This window comes from Myxocyprinus asiaticus, chromosome 42 (assembly GCF_019703515.2).
Source record: "Myxocyprinus asiaticus isolate MX2 ecotype Aquarium Trade chromosome 42, UBuf_Myxa_2, whole genome shotgun sequence".
Taxonomy (NCBI): domain Eukaryota; kingdom Metazoa; phylum Chordata; class Actinopteri; order Cypriniformes; family Catostomidae; genus Myxocyprinus; species Myxocyprinus asiaticus.
Window position 1 is genome coordinate 33357501 of NC_059385.1, and position 25159 is coordinate 33382659.

The window sequence follows — 25159 nt, forward strand, 5'->3', positions numbered from 1 at the left end:
GTTATATTTCATTCTGATAATTAAATTACACCATACGAAAGCAACTCCGCCATTGCCGGTCTCAAGCCCGGATGAGAAAGGAGGAAAGTTGGGCCTAGGGTCAGCTACCCCAAGTGAATGAGACCACTATTGCTGTTTGTGAAAGGAAATGCAAATAAAAATAATGTAATGTTTCTAAACTTATGCTTTTGCATTTATTTGGAATGCAGTAAATCACTTGTTTAATCAAAATCGGCTGTAAGTTTATATATGATGATGTAGTAAAATGTTATTATTGATTTAGTAATCGAACCAATAATTCAAGTTGTAAAGACATATTTCATGTCTCATGGTAGTTTTCCTTTTTATGTGCCATATTTCTTAGGCTTCAGAAGTGTGTTAATCGTGAGGATTTATATTCATCAACCTGTTACATGCCCGATGTAATCATACAGGCACATTGAACCAAGTTAAAACTTATTTTGCAGATAGTTCAAAAAGACCTTATACATAGCCTATATTTGTTAATAAAAGTTATTATAAATGGATATTTATGGTTTACAGTGAAGACATTCTTCACTGTAAACCATAGATATCCATTATTATAACTTTTATTGACAAATAATATTAGATTATATAAGGCGTAAAAGATACTGACTATTGGTATAAATGTATGAAAGTCTCTCAAATTCCGCTTGGTCACAGGCTGCCGTATTTTCCGGAAATAAAGTCGCACCTAAATATAAGTCGCATCAGGTCAAAATTGCATTGTTGAGAAAAAAAAAAGAACACTGATAGGTTGCATCTGTGTATAGACCATTTCAAGGACTGTTCGTTGGTGACGTCAAGTGACGTCATTGTTCAGTGAACATTTTCTGCTTGTCAAAACAGAGATTATTTAGCAGAGACTGGCCACTTTTAAAATGAATGGGAGAAATTGGAATGCCCAATGGCAGCCAACAGTCAGCCCGCCTTACAGGTAAAATAGCCAATCACCTTTTAGATACAGAAATTGCCTCTCAGTCAACTCAAGAACACCAAATCAAATCAAATCACTTTTATTGTCACACAACCATATACACAAGTGCAATAGTGTGTGAAATTCTTGGGTGCAGTTCCGAGCAACATAGCAGTCGTGACAGTGATGAGACATATACCAATCTACAATAAACATCAAATTTACACAACACAATTTAAAATCTAATATACACATAATTACACACAACACAGTATACAAATAATAACATACAATGTACATTATAGAATACACATTATACAATAAAAAAAATAGTATATATAGTATATATAAAATGTACAGTAGGTTGTATTATACTGTATTGACATTCAGGCTGTCGGTTGATAGTCAGTTGCCAGTGTGTTGTTAAGAGAGAATATAATTTATGACAGTCCAGTGTGAGATATTAAGATTAATAAAGTGCAGTGCTGATGTATATTGATCGTGAGAGATCAAGAGTTCAAAAGTCTGATTGCTTGGTGGAAGAAGCTGTCATGAAGTCGGCTGGTGCGGTTCCTGATGCTGCGATACCGCCTGCCTGATGGTAACAGTGAGAGCAGCCCATGGCTTGGGTGGCTGGAGTCTCTGATGATCCTCCAAGCTTTTTTCACACACCGCCTGGTATATATGTCCTGGAGGGAGGGAAGCTCACCTCTGATGATGTGTCTGGCAGTTCGTACCACCCTTTGCAGGGCTTTGCGGTTGTGGGCTGTTCTATTGCCGTGCCAGGCAGAGATGCAGCAAGTCAGGATGCTCTCTACAGTGCTGGTGTAGAACCGTGTGAGGATGAAGAAGAGGCTGATGAGCCTTCTTCACAATGGCCTCAGTGTGGACAGACCATGTGAGTTCCTCAGTGATGTGGACACCCAGGAACTTGAAGCTGCTGACTCTCTCCACTGGTGCTCCATTGATGGTGATGGGGCTGTGTTCTCTTTCTCTTCTCCTGAAGTCCATCACAAGCTCCTTTGTCTTACTGATGTTGAGGGAGAGGTTGTGCTCCTGACACCAGTGTGTCAGAGTGTGTACCTCCTCTCTGTAGGCTGTTTCATCATTGTCAGTGATCAGACCTACCACCGTCGTATCATCAGAAAACTTAATGAAGGCATTGGAGCTATGTGTTGCCACACAGTCATGTGTTACAGGGAATACAAGAGTGGGCTAAGAACACAGCCCTGCAGAGCTCCAGTGTTGAGGGTCAGTGATGAGGAGATGTTACTTCCCATTCTAACCACCTGTCGTCTGCTTTACAGGAAGTCCAGGATCCAGCTGCACAGCGAGCTGTTTAAGCCCAGAGCCCGGAGTTTCTCATCAAGCTTGGAGGGCACTATGGTGTTGAATGCTGAGCTGTAGTCTACAGATAGCATTCTCACATAAGTGTTCCTTTTTTCCAGGTGGGAGAGAACAGTGTGTATTGTAGATGCAATGGCATCATCAGTGGAGCGGTTGTTGCGGTAAGCAAACTGCAGTGGGTCCAGTGATGGAGGCAGCACAGAGCAGATGTAATCTCTGATTAGTCTCTCAAAGCATTTGCTGATGATGGGGGTCAGAGCAACAGGACGGCAGTCATTTGAGCATGTGATTTTGGATTGCTTTGGTACAGGCACAATGGTGGAAGTTTTAAAGCATGTGGGAACTACAGACAAGGAGAGGGAAAGGTTGAAAATGTCCATAAAAACACCAGCCAGTTGGTTCGCGCACGCTCTGATGATGTGGCCCAGAATGCCGTCTGGACCCGCGGCTTTACGAATATTCACCCGTCGGAAGGATCGGGTTACATCCGCTACAGAGACGGAGAGTGAACTAACCTCTGTAGCTTCGGCCGCGAGGGCTCTCTCTGCGAGGGCTGTGTTATTTCTCTCGAACCGTGCATAAAAAGTATTTAGCTCATCCGGGAGAGAGGCAGCGGTGTTCACGGCGGAGTTTTTATTCCCTTTAAAGTCCGTGATAATATTAATTCCCTGCCACATGCTTCTAGAGTTGGTGGTGTTAAACTGTCCTTCAATCTTGTTCCTGTACTGGTGTTTTGCTGCTCTGATAGTTTTTTGGAGGGCATAACTGGCTTGTTTATGCTCCTCTGCGTTCCCGGAATTAAAAGCAGAGGTCCACGCATTAAGTGCCGCACGAACATCGCTATTAATCCAAGGTTTCTGGTTCGGGTAGATCCGTATTGTTTTGGACGAAACAACATCCTTTGCGCACTTTCTGATGAAACACGTTACGCTATCAGCGTAAACCTCGATGTCGTCATCAGAGGCGGACCGGAACATCTCCCAGTCTGCGTGATCAAAGCAGTCTTGTAGCATAGAATCTGATTGGTCCGACCAACACTGGATCGTTCTGAGGGTGGGTGCTTCCTGTTTCAGTTTCTGCCTGTAAGCGGGCAGAAGCAGAATGGAATAGTGGTCCGATTTGCCAAATGGTGGGCGGGGGAGTTATTTGTAGCCATCCCGGAAGGGAGAGTAGCAATGGTCCAAAACCCGGTCCCCTCGTGTGTTAAAACTGATGTGTTGGTGGTATTTTGGTGCAATTGATTTAAAATTGGCTTTGTTAAAGTCCCCGGTCACAATGAACGTGGCCTCAGGGTGCACGATTTCCTGCTTGCTTATAATCCCATACAGTTCCTTGAGTGCCAAGTCTGTGTCGGCTTGTGGCGGGATGTACACAGCTGTGATAATGACTGCTGTGAATTCCCTCGGTAGCCAGAATGGTCGACACAGAAGCATGAGAAATTCCAGATCAGGAGAGCAGAAAGGCTTGATAGAATGTACGTTCCTCTGATCACACCAGGATTTGTTGATCATAAAACATACACCACCACCTCTGCTTTTACCTGAGAGGTCTTTTGCTCTGTTCGCTCGGTGCACGGAGAACCCCACGGGTTCGATGGCTGAATCTGGAATCTCCGCAGACATCCAAGTTTCTGTAAGGCAGATAATGCAGCAGTCCCTCGTCTCTCATTGGAAACGGATCCACGCTCTCAGCTCGCAGAGCTTGTTGTCTAGAGACTGAACATTTGCCAGTAGAATAGTGGGTAGCGGGTGTCGATTTGCACAACGTCTTACTCTGATGAGAATGCCAGCTCTGTTTCCCCTTTTCCTTCTGCATTCCCGTGGCCAGGCATCCCAGACAAAAGGCTCCGCTGGCGTGTTTGTAAACAGCAGGTCGGCATTGAGGAATTTGAAGTCCGGTTTACGGTGTGTAATTGCAGAACCAATGTCCAAAAGTGTTTGTCTGTCGTAGACAATAAGGCAGACAACATCCTAGACCAAAAAACATAAGAATTGTAAACAAAACAAACAAAAAACTACAATGTTGTTTCGGAGCTCGCAACGCAACAGCCATACTCGGTGCCATCTTGAGTCTAATCACGCATGCGCATTAGCTAAATGACAGTATAATTGTGTTTTTAGCGTAATCTGAGGTAAAGAAACATTTTATTATACCAGTTGTGATGGAACGACACGTCCTTCCCGTGGATCATCGTCGCCCCGTCTCGCATGATCCCAACGAATAGCCTCATCACCGCTGCCTTTAAACACAGAGTGCGCCTCTCCTCAGGACACCGGTCTCTACCTGCTGGCATCTTTACAGGTCCAGGAACGGAGCAGGGAGTGTCCGGTGCAAGTTCGATGTGTCGCCACACCCGCACCCCAGAACCCTGGCGTGAGTTGGAGCACGCGTTGCGGCCAATGGGCCAATATGCCAGGCCGCTATTCCCCTCAAGTGCTGAGGCCCAGGGAAGCTGGACCACTCGAGTGAAGTCACACAGTGTTGTCAGATTTTACTGCTTATTTGAAATATGTTCTTTTATCGAAATCTTGACCAACCGTTTTGGAGATTTCTGTCTTTTCCCATTCAAGTAGATAGGAGCTGCACTTTCATGCTGCTTGTTTACATAGAAAAATAGCTGCCAAAACTGCCCAAGATCGTTCCAGAAACGGTCGACTTTGTTGAAAGGATCTGGAAAAGGATCCGGACCATTCTAATTCCTTTGTTTTTGTTTATATTCTTGAAATGCCAGACTTTTCCTTCAGCTGTTCAGCAGCATGTCAGATCCACTCCAGCGTGACGATTACCTCAGCATCTACGCATCGTATCACAATGCAGGGCCGTGCACAGACATTTTGGGGGGCAGGTGCTCAAGCGGAAAAAAAAGGGCACCCCTCTCATAATTATTTATAAAAAATAAAGTTACATACAATAACACATCTTGTACTTATTTATTTCAATACCCATATACTCATACAGGCAACAACAAAGAAAACAGTGGCACATTGTGCATGCTTTAGTGGTCTGTAAAATAAATAACCATTCAAAATCAACAAATCTTTACACAAAATTGAAAAAGGCTGTTCTTGCTCATACCCTTCCAGTGCTATGGAGGATCCTGCCTCCATCTCACCGTCGTCTTGATCTAACGTGTCAGAGAGCATTGTTTATGTAGCTGTCCCTGAACATGACTCTGCTCTGGATTCTGACCATTCTTCATCTGAGATGGGTTCTTTATCAGGTGGCAATACATCTCCCTCATCCTCCTTACTGCTAGATGGCCAGATCCAGGATAGAAGAGAGCAGCTACCCTCAGCTGCCTGCTGTAGCTCCCTTTCTTTGTTTTCTTAGCCTGTCCTTTATTGGCATTATGCTGCAATTGGTAAATGAGCAAAATCAGTGTTGTGCATGATAATTAAGGGTTAATCTCCCAAAAAAATAGACCAACAGTACGATATGATGTTTATTTGGCTAGGACTGCTTGGTCGATGCATTACAACAGTAAGCCTCACCAGACTGTATCTGTCAGTGGCCCAACTTAGTACCCTACCACATAGCTACTATTTCTGCTGACAAATTTTAATGGGCTATTTGTCATTGTTTGGCAATGTTTTAATAATATTTAAGGTAAATTCATGATATAGATTACTGCAAGTGTTGTAATGTTGACCTAACTTATATAAGGATAGCTCAACTTTAATGCTGACAAAATACTAATATTCAGCTAAAGTAGCTTCATGTCTGATCGCCAAAACCACTTTGTATACTTAAAATAAATTGTGGGCCTATAATAAGATTTCAATAAAATTAGATTAACAGTTAAACTTTCAAAGCTGAGCGTGTAAAGGCCCTGGACTTTTGTATTGAAATGACAATCAGTTGGCTTGCCTACAACTACCAGTAAATTTTGTGTCACAGGAGTAAGAATCGATAATTTACTAGGCTATATATTAAAGCTTTTTCTAATCAGTATGAGCATGTAAACAGTGGACGAATCATATATTTGCACATATTCTTGTGACGGGTGACAGGTCAGCTAACGTTTCTGATATCCAAATATGGTAGACTATTAACCACGTAATGCATAATTATTTGTTTTAGTTGCCTGACAAAGGAACTAGCCTACCAGAGTTCACTCGTTTTTCATTGACGATGGCGTCACAACGTTATTTTATGCCAACGCCAGACAAGCTTTCTTGTTAAGCTTAATGGAGGACTATTGCCTAAGTTAGGCTGGCTGTATCGAGATGTTTTAATAGTGGTTTGATTTCACAACAGTGACAAACAATGCTGAAGCTTAGGGCAAACACTATCATTACCTGGCTGTCACCAATGAAGGCAGGTCAGGGAGATGTGGATGCTGCTTCGCAGGGTGCTCGATTTTGTGCATTAAATGTGGTGGCTGTGATGAGGGAAGTCGAAGAGGGAGGGGCAGAGGCTTGTGCAGTCTTGCAGAATTAGAACTCAAATGCAGGTGTCAGCAGGGTTGGAGATTAACGGAATACATGTAACAGGATTACATATTTAAAATACAAAATATAAGTAACTGTATTCCACTACAGATACAGTTTAAATCATTGGTAATTAGAATACAATTACATTCAAAAAGTATTTTGATTACTGTAGAGATTACTTTGCATTTTATTGTAATTTGTTTAATTTAATATTTAGTCCTTTCAGATGTGATCCAAAGTGCATTTGAACAGCGGTGAAACACTTTCTTATGATGTGTTACATTCATATGAGCAGACAGAGAAGTTTGGAGCAGAAGAAATAGAAATAAACCTTGTATAAATTGTCAGCTTTATTTTAAGCTAAAATGCTATTTCTAGCCATTTTACATGCATGTTACCAGGCACGATCATATTTTTTTATCAAGAAAATTCACATTGGATCATAATTTCTTTTTTCTAGTAAGACCTTTGATATTAGGGCAACATCGTATTCTTGATGATAATTTTTGTATTGTTTCCCTGTAAAAATATCTAAATATCCTTAAAACAAGATCAGTTTGATTTATCTTGTTTTAGAAACAACACTGCATAAGATATTTAGGTTTTTCAGAGAATATATTTTTAACATGTGTATTTTGTCTTACTGTACTGGCAGAGTTTTTATTGTCAAAACAAGTGAAAAAATCTACCAGTGCTGAAGAAGTAATCCAAAGTATTTAGAATACGTTACTGGCCTTAAGTAATCTAACGGAATATGTTACAAATGACATTTTACAGCATGTATTCTGTAATCTGTGGTGGAATACATTTAAAAAGTAACCCTCCCAACCCTGGTTGTCAGGCATTTAATTGAGAATTGATGCCAGGGGCCAAATTTAAATACTAAAATACAAAATTAGAAAAAGAAATAGAAAAAAAAAATCTTGTAAAAAGGGCACCTATCTAGTCAGAGACCAAAAAGGCAGGTGCTTGAGCACCACCTGGGGTATCTGTGTACTGCGTACGTAACATGGCATATTTTAATCGGGAGTATTTGCTCAAAGTAATCATGTGTAACAGCTTTCCAAATGCTGTTTATGTTCCATGAAAAAAAAAAAAAACGAGACTAATAAGCCACATCTGTTGTAACTCTATGCTGTGCAAAAATAAATGAAAGTAAACAGCTATCAAGTTTTTACTACGAGTGTGATGAAACTTCATTTTGTGGGCATGTGAGGAGTTGCATTTGACAGAAGTCTAGAGTTTGTTAGAATGATAATGTTAAAATGGACAAAATATTTAAACTAGTTGCATAAAGCAGTTTGTAAAGGAATAGAGGCTACTTTAAAATGCTACTACCATCACTATGAGTGCTGTTTTCATCTTTTTGTGTGTAAGCATATGTGTTTTATTGTGCAGCGTGTTTGACCGGCCGGTTACGTAGCCCAAAAATTATGTATATAAGTCGCTTCAGACTATAAATCGCTGGACCTTTCAGATGATGAAAAAAAAAAATGTGACTTATGTTATATTATAATATAAAATACTGTATTTATTTTTCACCGAAACGGTGCTGTTGTCCTGCCAAAGCCAATGGTCAGGTGACATTTCACCCCACGCTTCCTGTTGCACTTGCCATAGATGTGGCTGTCTAGTCAGGCACTTCTCACACACCTTACAGTTTAGCTGATCCCACAAAAGCTCAAAGGGGGTTAAGATCCATAACACACTTTTCCAATTATCTGTTGTGCAATGTCTGTTTCTTTGCCCACTCTAACCTTTTCATTTTGTTTTTCTGTTTCAAAAGTGGCTTTTTCTTTGCAATTCTTCCCATAAGGCCTGCATCCCTGGGTCTGCTCTTTACTGTTGTACATGAAACTGGTGTTGAGCATGTAGATTTCAATGAAGCTGTCAGCTGAGGACATGTGAGGCGTCAATTTTTCAAACTAGAGACTGTAATACTTATCCTCTTGTTCCACATCTCTTTCTGTCCTTTGAAGACTGTAGTGTACACCTTTGTATGAAATCTTCAGTTTTTTGGCTATTTCAATCCTCAAAACAATGATTGACTGATGGGTTTCTAGAGAAAGCCGTTTCTTTTTTGCTCTTTTTGACCTAATATTGACCTTAAGACATGCCAGTCTATTGCATATTGTGGCAACTCAAAAACAAACACAAAGACAATGTTAAGCTTCATTTAACGAACCAAATAGCTTTCAACTGTGTTTAATATAATGGCAAGTAATTTTCTAGTACCAAATTAGCAATTTAGCATGATTACTCAAGGATAAGGTGTTGGAGTGATGGCTGCTGGAAATGGGGCCTGTCTAGATTTGATAAAAAATGACTTTTTCAAATGGTGATGGTGCTGTTTTTTACATTAGTAATTTCGTGACTATACTTTGTGATCAGTTGAATGCCACTTTGGTGAATTAAAGTACCAACTTTCTTCCGAAACGGCAAAATCTGTAAGATATTCCAAACTGTGTGTGTGTGTGTGTGTGTGTGTGTGTGTGTGTGTGTGTGTGTGTGTGTGTATATATATATATATATAATGTGTGTGTATGTGTGTGTGTGTGTGTGTGTGTGTGTGTGTGTGTATATATATATATATATATATATATATATATATATATATATATATATATATATATATATATGTGTATGTGTGTGTGTGTATATATATATACTGGTGCTGGTCATATAATTAGAATATCATCAAAAAGTTGATTTATTTCACTAATTCCATTCAAAAAGTGAAACTTGTATATTATATTCATTCATTACACACAGACTGATATATTTCAAATGTTTATTTCTTTTAATTTTGATGATTATAACTGACAACTAAGGAAAATCCCAAATTCAGTATCTCAGAAAATTAGAATATTGTGAAAAGGTTCAATATTGAAGACACCTGGTGCCACACTCTAATCAGCTAATTAACTCAAAACACCTGCAAAGGCCTTTAAATGGTCTCTCAGTCTAGTTCTGTACACTACACAATCATGGGGAAGACTGCTGACTTGACAGTTGTCCAAAAGACTACAATTGACACGTTGCACAAGGAGGGCAAGACACAAAAGGTCATTGCAAAAGAGGCTGGCTGTTCACAGAGCTCTGTGTCCAAGCACATTAATAGAGAGGCGAAGGGAAGGAAAAGATGTGGTAGAAAAAGGTGTACAAGCAATAGGGATAACCACACCCTGGAGAGGATTGTGAAACAAAACCCATTCAAAAATGTGGGGGAGATTCACAAAGAGTGGACTGCAGCTGGAGTCAGTGCTTCAAGAACCACTACGCACAGACGTATGCAAGACATGGGTTTCAGCGTCTCGCCTGGGCTAAAGACAAAAAGGACTGGACTGCTGCTGAGTGGTCCAAAGTTATGTTCTCTGATGAAAGTCAATTTTGCATTTCCTTTGGAAATCAGGGTCCCAGAGTCTGGAGGAAGAGAGGAGAGGCACACAATCCACGTTGCTTGAGGTCCGGTGTAAAGTTTCCACAGTCATTGTTGGTTTGGGGTGCCATGTCATCTGCTGGTGTTGGTCCACTGTGTTTTCTGAGGTCCAAGGTCAATGCAGCCGTATACCAGGAAGTTTTAGAGCACTTCATGCTTCCTGCTGCTGACCAACTTTATGGAGATGCAGATTTCATTTTCCAACAGGACTTGGCACCTGCACACAGTGCCAAAGCAACCAGTATCTGGTTTAAGGACCATGGTATCCCTGTTCTTAATTGGCCAGCAAACTCGCCTGACCTTAACCCCATAGAAAATCTATGGGGTATTGTGAAGAGGAAGATGCGATATGCCAGACCCAACAATGCAGAAGAGCTGAAGGCCACTATCAGAGCAACCTGGGCTCTCATAACACCTGAGCAGTGCCACAGACTGATCGACTCCATGCCACGCCGCATTGCTGCAGTAATTCAGGCAAAATGAGCCCCAACTAAGTATTGAGTGCTGTACATGCTCATACTTTTCATGTTCATACTTTTCAGTTGGCCAAGATTTCTAAAAATCCTTTCTTTGTATTGGTCTTAAGTAATATTCTAATTTTCTGAGATACTGAATTTGGGATTTTCCTTAGTTGTCAGTTATAATCATCAAAATTAAAAGAAATAAACATTTGAAATATCAGTCTGTGTGTAATGAATGAATATAATATACAAGTTTCACTTTTTGAATGGAATTAGTGAAATAAATCAACTTTTTGATGATATTCTAATTATATGACCAGCACCTGTATATACACACACTACCGGTCAAAAGTTTTGAAACACTTCTGAAGGCGTATGATTAAATGTTTGAAATTAGTTTTGTAGACAAAAATATAATTGTGCCACCATATTAATTTATTTCATTATAAAACTAAAATGTAATAAAAAATAAAAAAAACAGTTTTTGAAATTGATGACTTGGACCAAATAATAAAGAAAAGCTGCCAATAAGTGCCCAACATGGGAACTCCTTCAATACTGTTTTAAAAGCATCCCAGGGTGATACCTCAAGAAGTTGGTTGAGAAAATGTCAAGAGTACATGTCTACAAATCCTAGGCAAAGGGAGACTACTTTGAAGATGCTAAAATATAACACAGTTTTGATTTATTTTGGATTTTGTTTAGTCACAACATAATTCCCATAGTTCCATTTATGTTATTCCATAGTTTTGATAACTTTTGAAATGTGAAAAAAAAAAAATATATAATAAAGAATGAGTAAGTGTTTCAAAACTTTTGACCGGTAGTGTATTTATATACCGATCAGCCAAAACATTAAAACCACCTGCCTAATATTGCGTAGGTCCCCCACGTGCCGCCAAAACAGTGCCAACCCGCATCTCAGAATAGCATTCTGAGATGCTATTCTTCTCAACACAATTGTACAGAGTGGTTATCTGAGCTACCGTAGACTTTGTCAGTTCAAACCATTCTGGCCATTCTCTGTTGACCTCTCTCATCAACAAGGCATATCCATCCGCAGAACTGCCCCTCACTGGATGTTTTTTTGTCTTTGGCACCATTCGGAGTAAACTCTAGAGACTGTTGTGTGTGAAAATCCCAGGAGATCAGCAGTTATAGAAATACTCAAACCAGCCCGTATAGCACCAACAATCATGCCACGGTCCAAATCACTGAGAACACATGATTTTATGCACTGCACTGCTGTCACACGATTGAGCTTCTGAAGTGTCAGCAAATGATCACCGGACAGTTTGCATCCGATGAATTATCTTTATATTGGAAGTGCCACCGCTAAAAACAGAACAAGATGTGCTTTTCGTGAATTTCTATCTTTCTATCTAGTTTGGGAAATATTAATAAAGCATTTTTGTTACATAATGTATTGTTTTTTTCTGTTATGTTGTTCTTTCCAAAAAAACAAATAAATGCTTTATGACAGGAAATAAGTATATATAGAGTCAAATTTTCCTACTTTTAAAATCTGAGATTGATCGCAATTAAAAAAAAAATTATCTACTGACAGCCCTAATATATATATATATATACAGATAGTCACAGTACTTTGCAAAAGTTTTAGGTACTTGAAAAATGTTGCATAGTCAGGATGTCTTAAAAAATATGCCATAAATTGTTTTTATTCATCAATTAATATCATACAAAAAAGCTAAATCAATATTTGGTATGACAACCTTTGCTTTCAAAACAGCAGCAAGTATTTCTATAACAGCTGATCTCCTGGGATTTTCACGCTTGACAGTCTCTGGAATTTATTCAGAATTGTGCCCAAAAAAAAAAAAAAACATCCAGTTAGCGGCAGTTCTGTGAACGGAAACACCTTGTTGATGAGAGCGGTCAGTGGTGAATGGTCTAGGCTGCCTTTCCCAAAAGCATCACAAGCTTAAGTTGATCGTAGAGACCATTGGCGCCAATGTTTTCTACGATCTACTTAGGTTTACAATGCCTTTGGGAAAGGCAGCCCATACTAGGTTGAGCTGACAGATAGGCTACAGTAACTCAGATAACCACTCTGTACAATTGTAGTGAGCAGAATAGCATCTCAGAATGAACAGTATGTCAAACCTTGAGGCGAATGGGCTACAACAGCAGAAGACCACGTTGGGTTTCACTTCTTTCAGCAAAGAACAGAAAGCTGAGACTGCATTGGGCAAAGGCTCACCAAAACTGGACAGTTAAAGACTGGAAAAACATAGCCTGGTCTGATGAATCATGATTTCTGCTGAGGCACACAGATGGTAAGGGTCAGAATTTGCCGGAAACAGCATGAATCCATAGACCCAACCTGCCTTGTGTCAACAGTCTGGGTTGGTGGCGGTGGTGTAGGTGTAATGGTGTGGGGAATGTTTTCTTGGCACACTTTGGGCCCGTTAATACCAATCAGTCATCGCTTGAATGCCACAGACTATTTGAGTATTGTTGCTGACTGTGCATCCCTTCATGGCCACAATTTACCCATTTTCTAATGGCTACTTCCATCATGATAATGCACCAAATCACAAAGCAAAAGTCGCCTCAAACTGGTTTCATGAAAATGACAATGAGTTCACTGTTCTTCAGTGCCCCTCCCAGTCACTGGATCGGAATCCAATAGAACACCTTTGGTGTGTGGTAGCTGACAAACCTGCAGAAATTGTCAACATGGACCAGAACCTCAAAGGAATTTTTCCAACATCTTGTGGAATCCATGCCATGAAGAATTCAGGCTTTTTTAAGAGCAAAGGGAAGGCCCTACCCAGTATTAGTAAAGTGTTCCTAATAAAGTGCTCTGTGAGTGTATATACTGTATATTGTATTGGCTGAGTGATTTTGTTTTTAATGGGTTTTTTTCACACAAATATGCATGTAATGTATTGAGAATATGTTTTTGCTCATGTTTAGGAGAGAGGTGTATCGGATCCTGAAGGCCGAGGGCGTACTGCTCCCGCGCTATGCGGTTCTCAACAGACATACTGCCAAACCTGAAGGTATGTTAATGCTTATAAAACTCTACAAAAATGTAACCTCATGGAAATCGGGACCAGTGTTCAGATAGTTTGATTACTACTGGGATGTACATTTTCATGTGTTATGTTCTTAGGTAGAAGTTTAGAATTTAAGATACAAAAGTAAAATCCATTTTAATAGTCCAAACATTTTATTCCATCTGAACAAAAAAACATTTCACTGCCGTTGATTACATTTTTAACCTCCTGAGACCAGGACGAGATTGCTGTGTGCATTTTCCAATTTATTTTATGATTTGTAACATGTAGCACCTGATTACCATGAAAACAAAGCAATTTCTTAAAACAGCACATAGTTTGCCTAAAAATTGATGTCCTCATATGGCAGCAACGAGTCTTTGATTTTTAATGTTGAAATAATACCTAGAAACAGAAAGTCAACTTTCTTTATATGATTGTTTGTTACAATGTTTTCTCTACTTTAGCAACAAAATTTTAATGATATCTCTCTGCATTGTCAAAAAAAGTGGTAGCCATTGGTAGCCAAGTGCTGTAGCATTGAAAAAATCAGAAATTAGCTTCATCAATTCTGAATCAAAGTAATGGCCAACAGAGTGCAATGACTTCCAGTCATTTTAAAATAAAAATTAGCTTAATTCTTAATCTGTGTTCTGTTTCAATGTACTATGAACTGTACAACATAATCCAGTGACTGCCAATCATGTTGATCGGTGCAAACGTCATAGCATCCTGGAACTGAACTTCTTACCTGAAGTCAGGAATGAATGCACTTAGCTGCGTTGGAAAGCTATAGGCAGCTGCCTTGCAGTCTAATCAGTTAATGCTTAACCTACAGCGTTTCGTATGAATGCTCTGGTCTCAGAACATTTTGAAAGGCATGTTATTTTCATCCAACCTCTGTATACAGCAGGGGTGTCCAAACTACGGCCCGCGGGCCATCTGTGTCCCGCCGACTGCTCTGATGCGGCCTGTGAGAGATTTTAGAAATAGAACTGATTTTGGCCCGCTATCAGGTACAGCCACATTTCACAGTGCATCGTCTCCACTAGTGCGTTCTCTTTAGTTGCCACCAGCTTCATCCATTGGAAGAGTTAAGGAATTGGAATGAATGATAAATTGTCCCGATACCACCACGCATCACGCAACTGAATAGAGTTGTTGTTGTGCAGTGCGAACGGCCGCACCGAGTTTGAGTGCGCACAGAGACGCGTGAGCCGAGCACACTTTCCTATAACGTACTCTGTGGCCCTGGGAAGTTTAATTCATTGTAGTGATTTGGTTCATTCTGATGTTTCATTGAAACATGAAAAATTATTCATGGACTTCCCAGCGCCATTTGAGAGTTAGGACATAAGAGAGAGCACGAGAAACTCATGCATCGCTCCAAGTACTATTATTAAAACTGCTCAGAAGCAGCTCTTTCATTGACATTGAAAGGACTTTAAAAAATAAAAACAAAATCCAAGGGCATTGAAAGTAACAAGCTATTACCCAGTGTGATATTTTGTATAATAATGTTACATTGCTGCTATGTCAGAAATTAACTTTCCATAAAGGGGCCAATAAATGCAGACTGGATTTAATTTTCAGGGGCATTTTTTCTAAACATTAGGGATAATGTTTTGGAGAGTGGGTACGAGTACCGATACTTCTTTTTCAGTACTCGGTGATACCTAGTCCGATACCTGTTTTGTTTTGTTTGATTTTTTTGCAGTGTTGCAGTTTTCAAAAAAATCTATAAAAAAATTATCACTATAAACAAAACCAAGAGAGTTGACCTGCTGACTTTATTGGTTTTAGCAACTGTAACTCAAATTAAAACCAAGATGTAAAGGTCATCTATCAATAAGCATTCTATTGCAAATTTAAGGTGAAGATTATTTTTCATGAACAGAAGCATCTCTGCATGTGAACAACACAAATTCCATATTCAACAACTTAATTCAATTTTATTGTTTAAGGGTGTCTAAATAAGTGAATTGAACTAAACTTAATCAAATAACAAGAGAACCATTACAGCGATTTTCAACATTACATTGAATTATTTTTATCATATGAAGTGCTTTTATACAAATCCTTAAAGTACAACATTGAAGTTATTTTTGTCAAATAAAGTACTGCACAACAGAGCATCAAAGATGTGAGGTATTGTTTAAATATAACACAATTGTTAATTAAATATAACATTGTGAGTATTGCATAACTATACAGTAGTGATATATTTCTGTTGGCCAGTTTTGTAAATTTAAATTGTGCTTTAATTTTGACGGGTGATGCCAGTTTCCAGCTTCGCATACGCGGAAGAGCTGATGATCACTATGTGATGGTGTGATTTTAAGCTGCAAATGCTGCGATTCAACCAAGTAAATATGCATGTGCACATGCAGACTATATATTTATTTAATGAAATTGCAACCTTTGCTGTTTAATAATCGCACTAGAACAGATTGTGGATTTAATTTGTGCACTGAATGAATGACCTTCGTATGTCAGATGGTATTGGTTTTTGGTATCAGAGCCTTTTTACGAGCATGTAAGAACAGTATCGGACCCGATTCTGATACCAGTATCTGTATCGGGACATCCCTACTAAACATAAAACTGTACTGTCATTCTTTTATTAAAAACATATTTTGTCATAATGTGTAATGCTACTCTTAAAGTAAAATTTTAAGGAGTTTAAAGCTGTGAAACAGACACATCTCATTTGTCGTTCAACAAACAAGAGCCATAGAAAACTAAGCAAGCAGTGTTTTTTATGGAGACAGTTATTGAACTCTGCCCTAAAAATACCTTAACAAAGGTGTGTTATTTTCCATAGGCTTATTGTATTTTTTTAAAATAATTTATACAGTATTTTAAACAGTACAAATGTAATTTTACTCACAGCTGATTAGTTCTGTATCTGTTTGAAATTTGTTACAACACCCCCCCCCCCCCCCCAAAAACAAATCTGCTCTGGAGCAGATTAGACATAGCATGGCATACATAGCATACAGTTTACAGTATTACTATGGTGATGAACACTGTTAAAAACCAACCCACCATCTTGAGATTGAAAAACCAGAGTTTGTTCAAACTAAAAAACTAAAAAATTACCAAGGTAATTACTGAAACCTGCTTCATGCCAGGCTTCAGCTTGTATAAGTGGTTACATTATATCATATTCAAAATAATAAGAGGTTTTTAAAGTTGATAAATGCCGTTTTTCCACTGCAGGAACTGTTCCTAGTTCCTGAAACTAGTTCATATTTCTGGTTGTTTTCCAACACATGAACTAGTTCCACATGGAACTAAAACTGACCCACACGAGAAACTATTTTAGCAACTGCTCCAAACATATTACTTGCCTTGCAAAGTGGAACTATTTGGGTGGCGTGGAGGGAACATGCACTGATGAGCCAAAAAATTATGACTACCTGCCTGATATGCTGTTGGTCCTCCGTGTGCTGCCAAAACAGCGCTGAACCACCAAGGCATGGACTCTACAAGACCCCTCAAGGTGTCCTGTGGTAGACATTAGCAGCAGATCCTTCCAAGTCCTGTAAGTTGCGAGGTGGAGCTGCCGTGGATTGGATTTTTTGGTCCAGCACATCTCTCAGATGCTCAATCGGATTGAGACCTGGGGAATTTGGAGTCCAGGACAACATCTTGAACTCTTCATCATGTTCCTTAAGCCATTCCCGAACAGTGTGTGCAGTGTAGCAGGGTGCATTATCCTGCTGAAAGAGACCACTGCCATCAGGGTATACCAATGCCATGAAGGGGTGTACCTTGTCTGCAATGATGTTTAGGTAGGTGGCACGTATAAAATTGACGTCCACATGATTGGCCGGACCCAGGGTTTCACAGCAGAACCCAGAGCATCACACTCCCTCCACCGGCTTGTTGTCTTCCCACAGTGCATCCTGGTGCCATCACTTCCCCAGGTAAACGGCACACATATACACGTGATGTAAAAGAAAACAGGACTTATCGGACCAGGCAACCTTCTTTCACTGCTCTAAGGTCGTTCCGATGCTCACATGCCCATTGTAGGTGCTTTCAATGGTGGACAGGGGTCATAATGGGCACTCTGACCCTAGCAACCAAATGGGGTTACCCTAGCAACCAAGTAACAAAACACATATCTCTGTACCAGAACATCATAGAGACTTCCGGTTTCGTTCATTTGACTCAGGCTGGCAAGGAGCCTTTTGAGTATCATCCTGGTTACTACCTAGCAACCAGATGAGGTTACCTTAGCAACCAAGTATTAAATCACATATCTCTGCACCAGAACATCGTAGAGACTACCGGGTTGAATTATTTGACTCAGGATAGCAAGGAGCCATGTTAAGTATCACCTTGGTAACTTCCTAGCAACCAGATGGGGTTACCCTAGCAACCAAGTAACAAATCACATATCTCTGCAACTGGACATCGTAGAGACTTCTGGTGTTATTTATTTGACTCAGGCTAGCAAGGAGCATTGTTAGTATCACATTGGTAACTTCCTAGCAACTAGATGGGGTTGCCCTAGCAACCAAGTAATAAATCACATATCTCTGCACCAGAACATTGTAGAGATTTCTGGTTTTGTTCGTTTGACTCAGGGTAGCAAGGAGCATTGTGAGTATCACCTTGGTAACTGCCTAGCAACCAGATGGGGTTACCTTAGCAACCAAGTAACAAATCACATATCTCTGCAACAGGACATTGTAGAGAATTTTGGTTTTGTTCATTTGACTCAGGCTAGCAAGGAGCATTGTTAGTATCACCCTAGCAACTGCCTAGCAACCAGATGGGATTACCCTAGCAACCAAGTAACAAATCATATATCTCTGAACCAGAGCATCGTACAGACTTCTGGTTTCGTTCATTTGACTCAGGCTAAAAAGGAGCCTTTTGACTATCACCTTGGTAACTGCCTAGCAACCAGATGGGGATACCCTAGCAACCAAGTAATAAATCACATATCTCTGCACCAATATATATAATATATAAAGCTCTGGAAAAATTTAAGAGACCACTCCAAATTTTTCTTAAATCAGCATCTCAACATGTATGGCAGCCATTCCATTCCAGTGTCTGTTGAATTAAAACACAAGCTCACCTCATTCTACTTAATGAGGTACTGATTAGGTGATCACCTGAACCAAATCTTATTTAATTAGGAAAAGTATAAAAACCACTGCTGTGGTCATCACTATCCTCTTACAATAGGACCAGCTGGATGGCAAAAACAGAGCTTGTAGTACCTCAGAAGTAATTGGAATAAAAAAATAACTATTGACCATGCCAAAAGAGTTGAAAAGAAAAGTTTTCAGTGAGGAAAAGAAGGGTTAAATTCTGGCTTTGCTGGCAGAAGGATATAGTGAGCGCCAGGTTGCTTCCATACTTAAAATTTCAAAGACGGCTAAGTTAAAACATTAGATATTACTAAGTTAAAACATTAGTATTGTGTTGTTTAAAAATGAATATGAAATTGTTTTCTTTGCATTATTCCAGGTCTGAAAACACAACATCTTTTTTGTTATTTTGACCTGTTGTCATTTTCTGCAAATAAATGCTCTAAATGACAATATTTTTATTTGGAATTTGGGAGAAATGTTGTTAGTAGTTTATAGAATAAAACAAACATTTTCATTTTACTCAAACACATACCTATAAATTGTAAATCCAGAGAAACTGATAATTTTGCAGTGGTCTCTTAGTTTTTTCCAGAGCTGTATTTATAGTTTCAACAGTGGTATTTGTAACAAGTCCACAGTAACCACAGGTAAAAACAAGCATCTATGAAACAAACTATGACTTTATTAATATGTGTGTGTGTGTGTACAGTATATATATATATACAGTTGAAGTCAGAAGTTTACATACACTTAGGTTGAAGTCATTAAAACTAATTTTTTAACCACTCCACAGATTTCATATTAGCAAACTATAGTTTTGGCAAATCTTCTTTGTGCATGACACGAGTAAGTTTTCCAACAATTGTTTACAAACAGATTGTTTCACTTTTAATTGACTATATCACAGTTCCAATGGGTCAGAAGTTTACATACACTAAGTTAACTGTACCTTTAAGCAGCTTGAAAAATTCCAGAAAATTATGTCAAGCCTTTAGGCAGTTAGCCAATTAGCTTCTGATAGGTCAATTGGAGGTGTACTTGTGGATGTATTTTAAGGCCTACCTTCAAACTCGGCGCTTCTTTGCTTGACATCATGGGAAAATCAAAAGAAATCAGCCAAGACCTCAGAAAAAAAAAATGTGGAACTCCACAAGTCTGGTTCATCCTTGGGAGCAATTTCCAAATGCCTGAAGGTACCATGTTCATCTGTACAAACAATAGTGCGCAAGTATAAACACTATAGGACCACCCAGCCATCATACCGCTCAGGAAGGAGACTCATTCTGTCTCCTAGAGATGAATGTAGTCTGTTGCGAAAAGGGCAAATCAATCCCGGAACAACAGCAAAAGACCTTGTGAAGATGCTGGAGGAAACAGGTAGACAAGTATCTATATCCACAGTAAAACAAGTCCAATATCAACATAACCTGAAAGGTTGCTCAGCAAGGAAGAAACCGATGCTCCAAAACCGCCATAAAAAAGCCAGACTACAGTTTGCAAGTGTACATGGGGACAGAGATCTTACTTTTTGGAGAAATGTCCTCTGGTCTGATTAATTTTTTTTTTTTTTTTACTTTTTGGCCATAATGACCATCATTATGTTTGGAGAATAAGGGTGAGGCTTGCAAGCTGAAGAACACCATCCCAACCGTGAAGCATGGGGGTGGCAGCATCATGTTGTGGGGGTGCTTTGCTGCAGGAGGGACTGGTGCACTTCACAAAATATATGGCATCATGAGGAAGGAAAATTATGTGGATATATTGAAGCAACATCTCAAGACATCAGCCATGAAGTTAAAGCTTGTTTGCAATGTGTCTTCCAAATGGATAATCACCCCAACATACCTCCAAAGTTGTGGCAAAATCACTTAAGGATGCACAGTCAAGGTATTGGAGTGGACATCACAAAGCCCTGACCTCAGTCCGATAGAAAATTTGTGGGCAGAACTGAAAAAGCATGTGCGAGCAAGGAGGCCTACAAACCTGACTCAGTTACACCAGTTCTGTCAGGAGGAATGGGCCAGAATTCCAGCAATTTATTGTGAGAAGCTTTTGGAAGGCTACCCAAAATGTTTGATCCAAGTTAAGCAATTTAAAGGCGATGCTACCAAATACTAACCAACTGTATGTAAACTTCTGACCCACTGGGAATGTGATGAAAGAAATAAAAGCTGAAATAAATCATTATATCTACTATTATCTTAAAATAAAGTAGTGATCCTAACTGACCTAAGACAGGGAATGTTTTCTATGATAAAATGTCAGGAATTGTGAAAAACTGAGTTTAAATATATTTGGCTATGGTGTATGTAAACTTCTGTATCTAAACATAAATGGAACTATGGGAATTATGTTGTGACTAAACAAAATCCAAAATAAATCAAAACTGTGTTATATTTTAGCATCTTCAAAGTAGTCACCCTTTGCCTAGAATTACTCTTGACATTTTCTCAACCAACTTCTTGAGGATGATTTTTAAACAGTATTGAAGGAGTTCCCATCTATGTTGGGCACTTATTGGCTGCTTTTCTATATTATTTGGTCCAAGTCATCAATTTCAAAAACTTTTATTTATTTATTTTTTTATTACATTTTAGTTTTATAATGAAATAAATTAATATGGTGGCACAATTATATTTTTGTCTACAAAACTAATTTCAAACATTTAAGCATACGCCTTCAGATCAAAAGATTTTTAAGATCATGAGAAACATTTCAGTCAAGTGTTTCAAAAGTTTTGACCGGTAGTCTATACATATCAATCAAGCATATAAATCAAGTCTTGACCTTAGTAAAATTATCGACGGCTAGTTTTCCTTCTGTGTATTTTTTTTATATATTTATTATTTTATAGATAACCTAAATGTTGTCAATTTACAAATACATTCCCACTCAAAATCAATGCCTTACTGTCGAATGAGCCTTTCAAAATATGCAATATTATTGAAAATTGCACTTATTGTAATATAATAATAATAATAATAATTATTATTATTATTATTATTATTATTATTATTATTATTATAATATCATCTCTTATTTTTAGTCTCTGACTTTACATTTTCCATTTTATAAGCCCCAAAACCCCACCCCCCACCAGTGCCACCAAAGGAGGTGCTGGTGCCACCGGTGCTACCACTATCAAATGTAAGTCTGAAGCCGTTGAGAGGCTCAGTAATAATGTGTCATGTGTTTTTGTAGAGTGTAATCTGGTGGAGGGAGAGGACCATGTGGAGGTGAATGGAGAGATTTTCCAGAAGCCTTTTGTTGAAAAGCCTGTGAGTGCTGAGGACCACAATGTCTACATCTACTACCCCACGTCTGCAGGAGGAGGCAGTCAGCGGCTCTTCCGCAAGGTGCGACCCTACACACACACACACACAATGAAAATGATTCCGAATGTACTCTTGAATTCCCGAAAACACACTTCAGAATTCTACCCACATATCAGAAAAACAAACCTCATCCAAAACATTTTGGGATCTCATCCTGTTTACTGACACATTTCTCACCACTCTACCTGTATTTCAGATTGGCAGCAGAAGTAGTGTCTATTCTCCTGAAAGTAATGTCAGAAAAGTGGGATCCTACATCTATGAGGAGTTCATGCCTACGGACGGAACTGATGTGAAGGTATCGCAGTCTGTGATCTCTTAACCAGGGTAAAGAAAGTCCAGAAAGGCAGACACCAGTGCTTTGTTCATCTGCACACAAATCTGATTTGGTTTTCCAATCTTTAGGACTGAATGTCTTCGTTGTCATTTTGCAACTCAAAACAAACCAGGTCTCGAGAGAAGGAAATCTAATTGAAACATACATACTGTAAATATATTAAAAAAATATAACCTCGTATGACTGGCAAACATAAAATCCTTACCATGTGCATTCATTTTTGCAAGTAATTGTGCATGGCCTCAAAAAGGTAGATTAGGTTTGTGAAATTATGGCATTGCTTGAGATTAGTTTATTGAACGACTGCCAATGGAATGGGTGGCATTGCTTGTGATTTGTCTGTGAAACAGACTGCCCTTGGAATGGGTGGCAATACTTGTATACGTACGAATGGACTGCCACCATGAATTGTGGCATTGCTGTGAATTGTGCATAACTTTGCGATGTTGATGGTGTGAATAGACTGCCAATGTAAATTTGGCATAGCTTTCAATGTGTTACAATGTGTCTGTGCAAACAGATTGACCATGCAAAATTGTGGGAGCTGTAGAATGCCAGATACAACAAATTGCCAATCAAAAAGTTCATTCATATAATTCTGTGCATTAATAGGTCATATTGTTAGACACACCTGTTGTTGTTCTACTGGTGCACTGGGACACATCATCAGTGATATAACCTGGGGTCTTTGGGTGTTTCGGGTCTTTCAACATCCTCGCCCAGGGTTGATCAGGCCCTGGCCTGTGTCCCAGTAGCGTGCACACTCCACGGTTTGCTCCCTGTGATCCACAGCCATCTGGAGGACCTTTCTGCTACCTCTGCTGTCATGGCTCCAGTGAGTTTGCTGGTTTGTTTTGTCATTTTCATGGCACGCAAGCTATCAGAGACCTCTTCCCACTGCTGCAGCCGGTGCCGGGAAAAGTAAAAAGTAACAGTCAGTATCTGGTGTGGCCACCAGCTGCATTAAGTACTGCATTTCCTCCTCATGGACTGCACCAGATTTGCCAATTCTTGCTGTGAGATGTTACCCCACTCTTCCACCAAGGCACTTGCAAGTTCCTGGACATTTCTGGGGGGAATGGACCTAGCCCTCACCCTCCGATCCCACAGGTCCCAGACGTGCTCAATGGGATAGAGATCCGGGCTCTTCGCTGGCCATGGCAGAACACCGACATACCTGTCTTGCATGAAATCATGCACAGAACGAGCAATATGGCTGGTGGCATTGTCATGCTGGAGGGTCATGTCAGGATGAGCCTGCAGGAAGGGTACCACATGAGGGAGGAGGATGTCTTCCCTGTAATGCACAGTGTTGAGCTTGTTGTCATTGCAGGCAAGCTCAGTCCAATGATGCTGTGACACACCATGACGGACCCTCCACCTCTAAATCGATCCCGCTCCAGAGTACAGACCTCGGTGTAACGCTCATTCCTTCGATGATAACATTCGAAGGACATTGCAATTTATTGCCCTGGCCACATCTGCAGTCCTCATGCCTCCATGCAGCATGCCTAAGGCACGTTCACGCAGATGAGCAGGGACCCTGGGCATCTTTCTTTTGGTGTTTTTCCAGAGTCAGTAGAAAGGTCTCTTTAGTGTCCTAAGTTTTTATAACTGTGACCTTAATTGCCTACCATCTGTAAGCTGTTAGTGTCTTAATGTCTGTTCCACAGGTGCATGTTCATTAATTGTTTACGGTTCATTGAACAAGCATGGAAAACATTTTTTTTATTTTTTTATTAACATTTTTTATTGATTCAACCATTAAATATAAATAGCAGAACACACATATACAGAATCAATATACAACCCCCACTATCCCCCCACCCGACCCCCAACAACACCCCAGTGGTCACACAACCATAGACACACAACAAAAATAAATAAATAAATAAATTCATTAATAAAAATAAAAAAATAAATAAAACAATCACACACATAAAACCCCTACACCTCTCTCTCCACTGTCCCTCCCCGAGAGCCCTCCAAAAAAGACAGATATCTGCCCCACTTCTTCACAAACATGTCCAGACTTCCCAGTCTTCTGGATACCCCCTCCTCAAGAGCTGCCACTCTGGACATCTCTGAACACCACTCCTGAAACGGTGGCACTCCAGCCGACTTCCAACTCCTCGAAGTGATCTGTCTGGCGATCATAACACTAGTTAGGACCCAGTTTTTCATGTGCTTATTCTCCAAATTAATGACAGCCCCATCTCCCAAGATACAGAGTCTGGGGCAAAATAAAATTTGAGAGGCAAAAACCTTGCACATAAAACTCTGAATCCTCATCCAAAATTCTTGCATATTAACACATCCCCATAAGACATGAGTTGTGTCTCCATCTTCTGATTGACATTGCCAGCAGGTGGGTGTGTCTTTAAGACCAAGCCTATGCAATCTAGAGGGGGTCCAATAGACTCTATGTAAAATCTTAAATTGCATGAGGTGAACCCTTGTGTCTCTGGATGCAGATTTTACATTTTTTATAATCCCAGCAGACTCTCCCTCCTCCAATACCAAATTTAGATCTTTCTCCCATAATCTCTTAAGAGAAGTTGAAGTTCCGTCTCCCAGACTCTGAATTAGTAGGGAGTAATACACTGATGCCTCATGACCTTTTCCAAAAGCAGTAATCACCACTCCCAGAGTATCTGCCGCTTTAGGAGGGTGTAAACCACTCCCAAAAACAGTACAGAGCAGGTGGCGCAGCTGTAAATATTTATAGAA

The 25159-nt window shown here is 39.6% G+C and overlaps 1 protein-coding gene across 5 annotated transcripts in view; it reads left to right on the top strand.

The window, feature by feature from the left end:
- ppip5k2 (diphosphoinositol pentakisphosphate kinase 2) overlaps positions 1–25159 on the top strand; it is a 236972-nt gene that overhangs the window by 66328 nt on the left and 145485 nt on the right. For all 5 annotated transcript variants that reach the window (XM_051683227.1, XM_051683228.1, XM_051683230.1 and 2 more), the window contains exons 5-7: positions 13558–13643; positions 21959–22113; positions 22289–22390. In XM_051683227.1, the coding sequence (XP_051539187.1) occupies positions 13558–13643; positions 21959–22113; positions 22289–22390 (343 nt within the window). The remainder of the gene's footprint in view (positions 1–13557; positions 13644–21958; positions 22114–22288; positions 22391–25159) is intronic.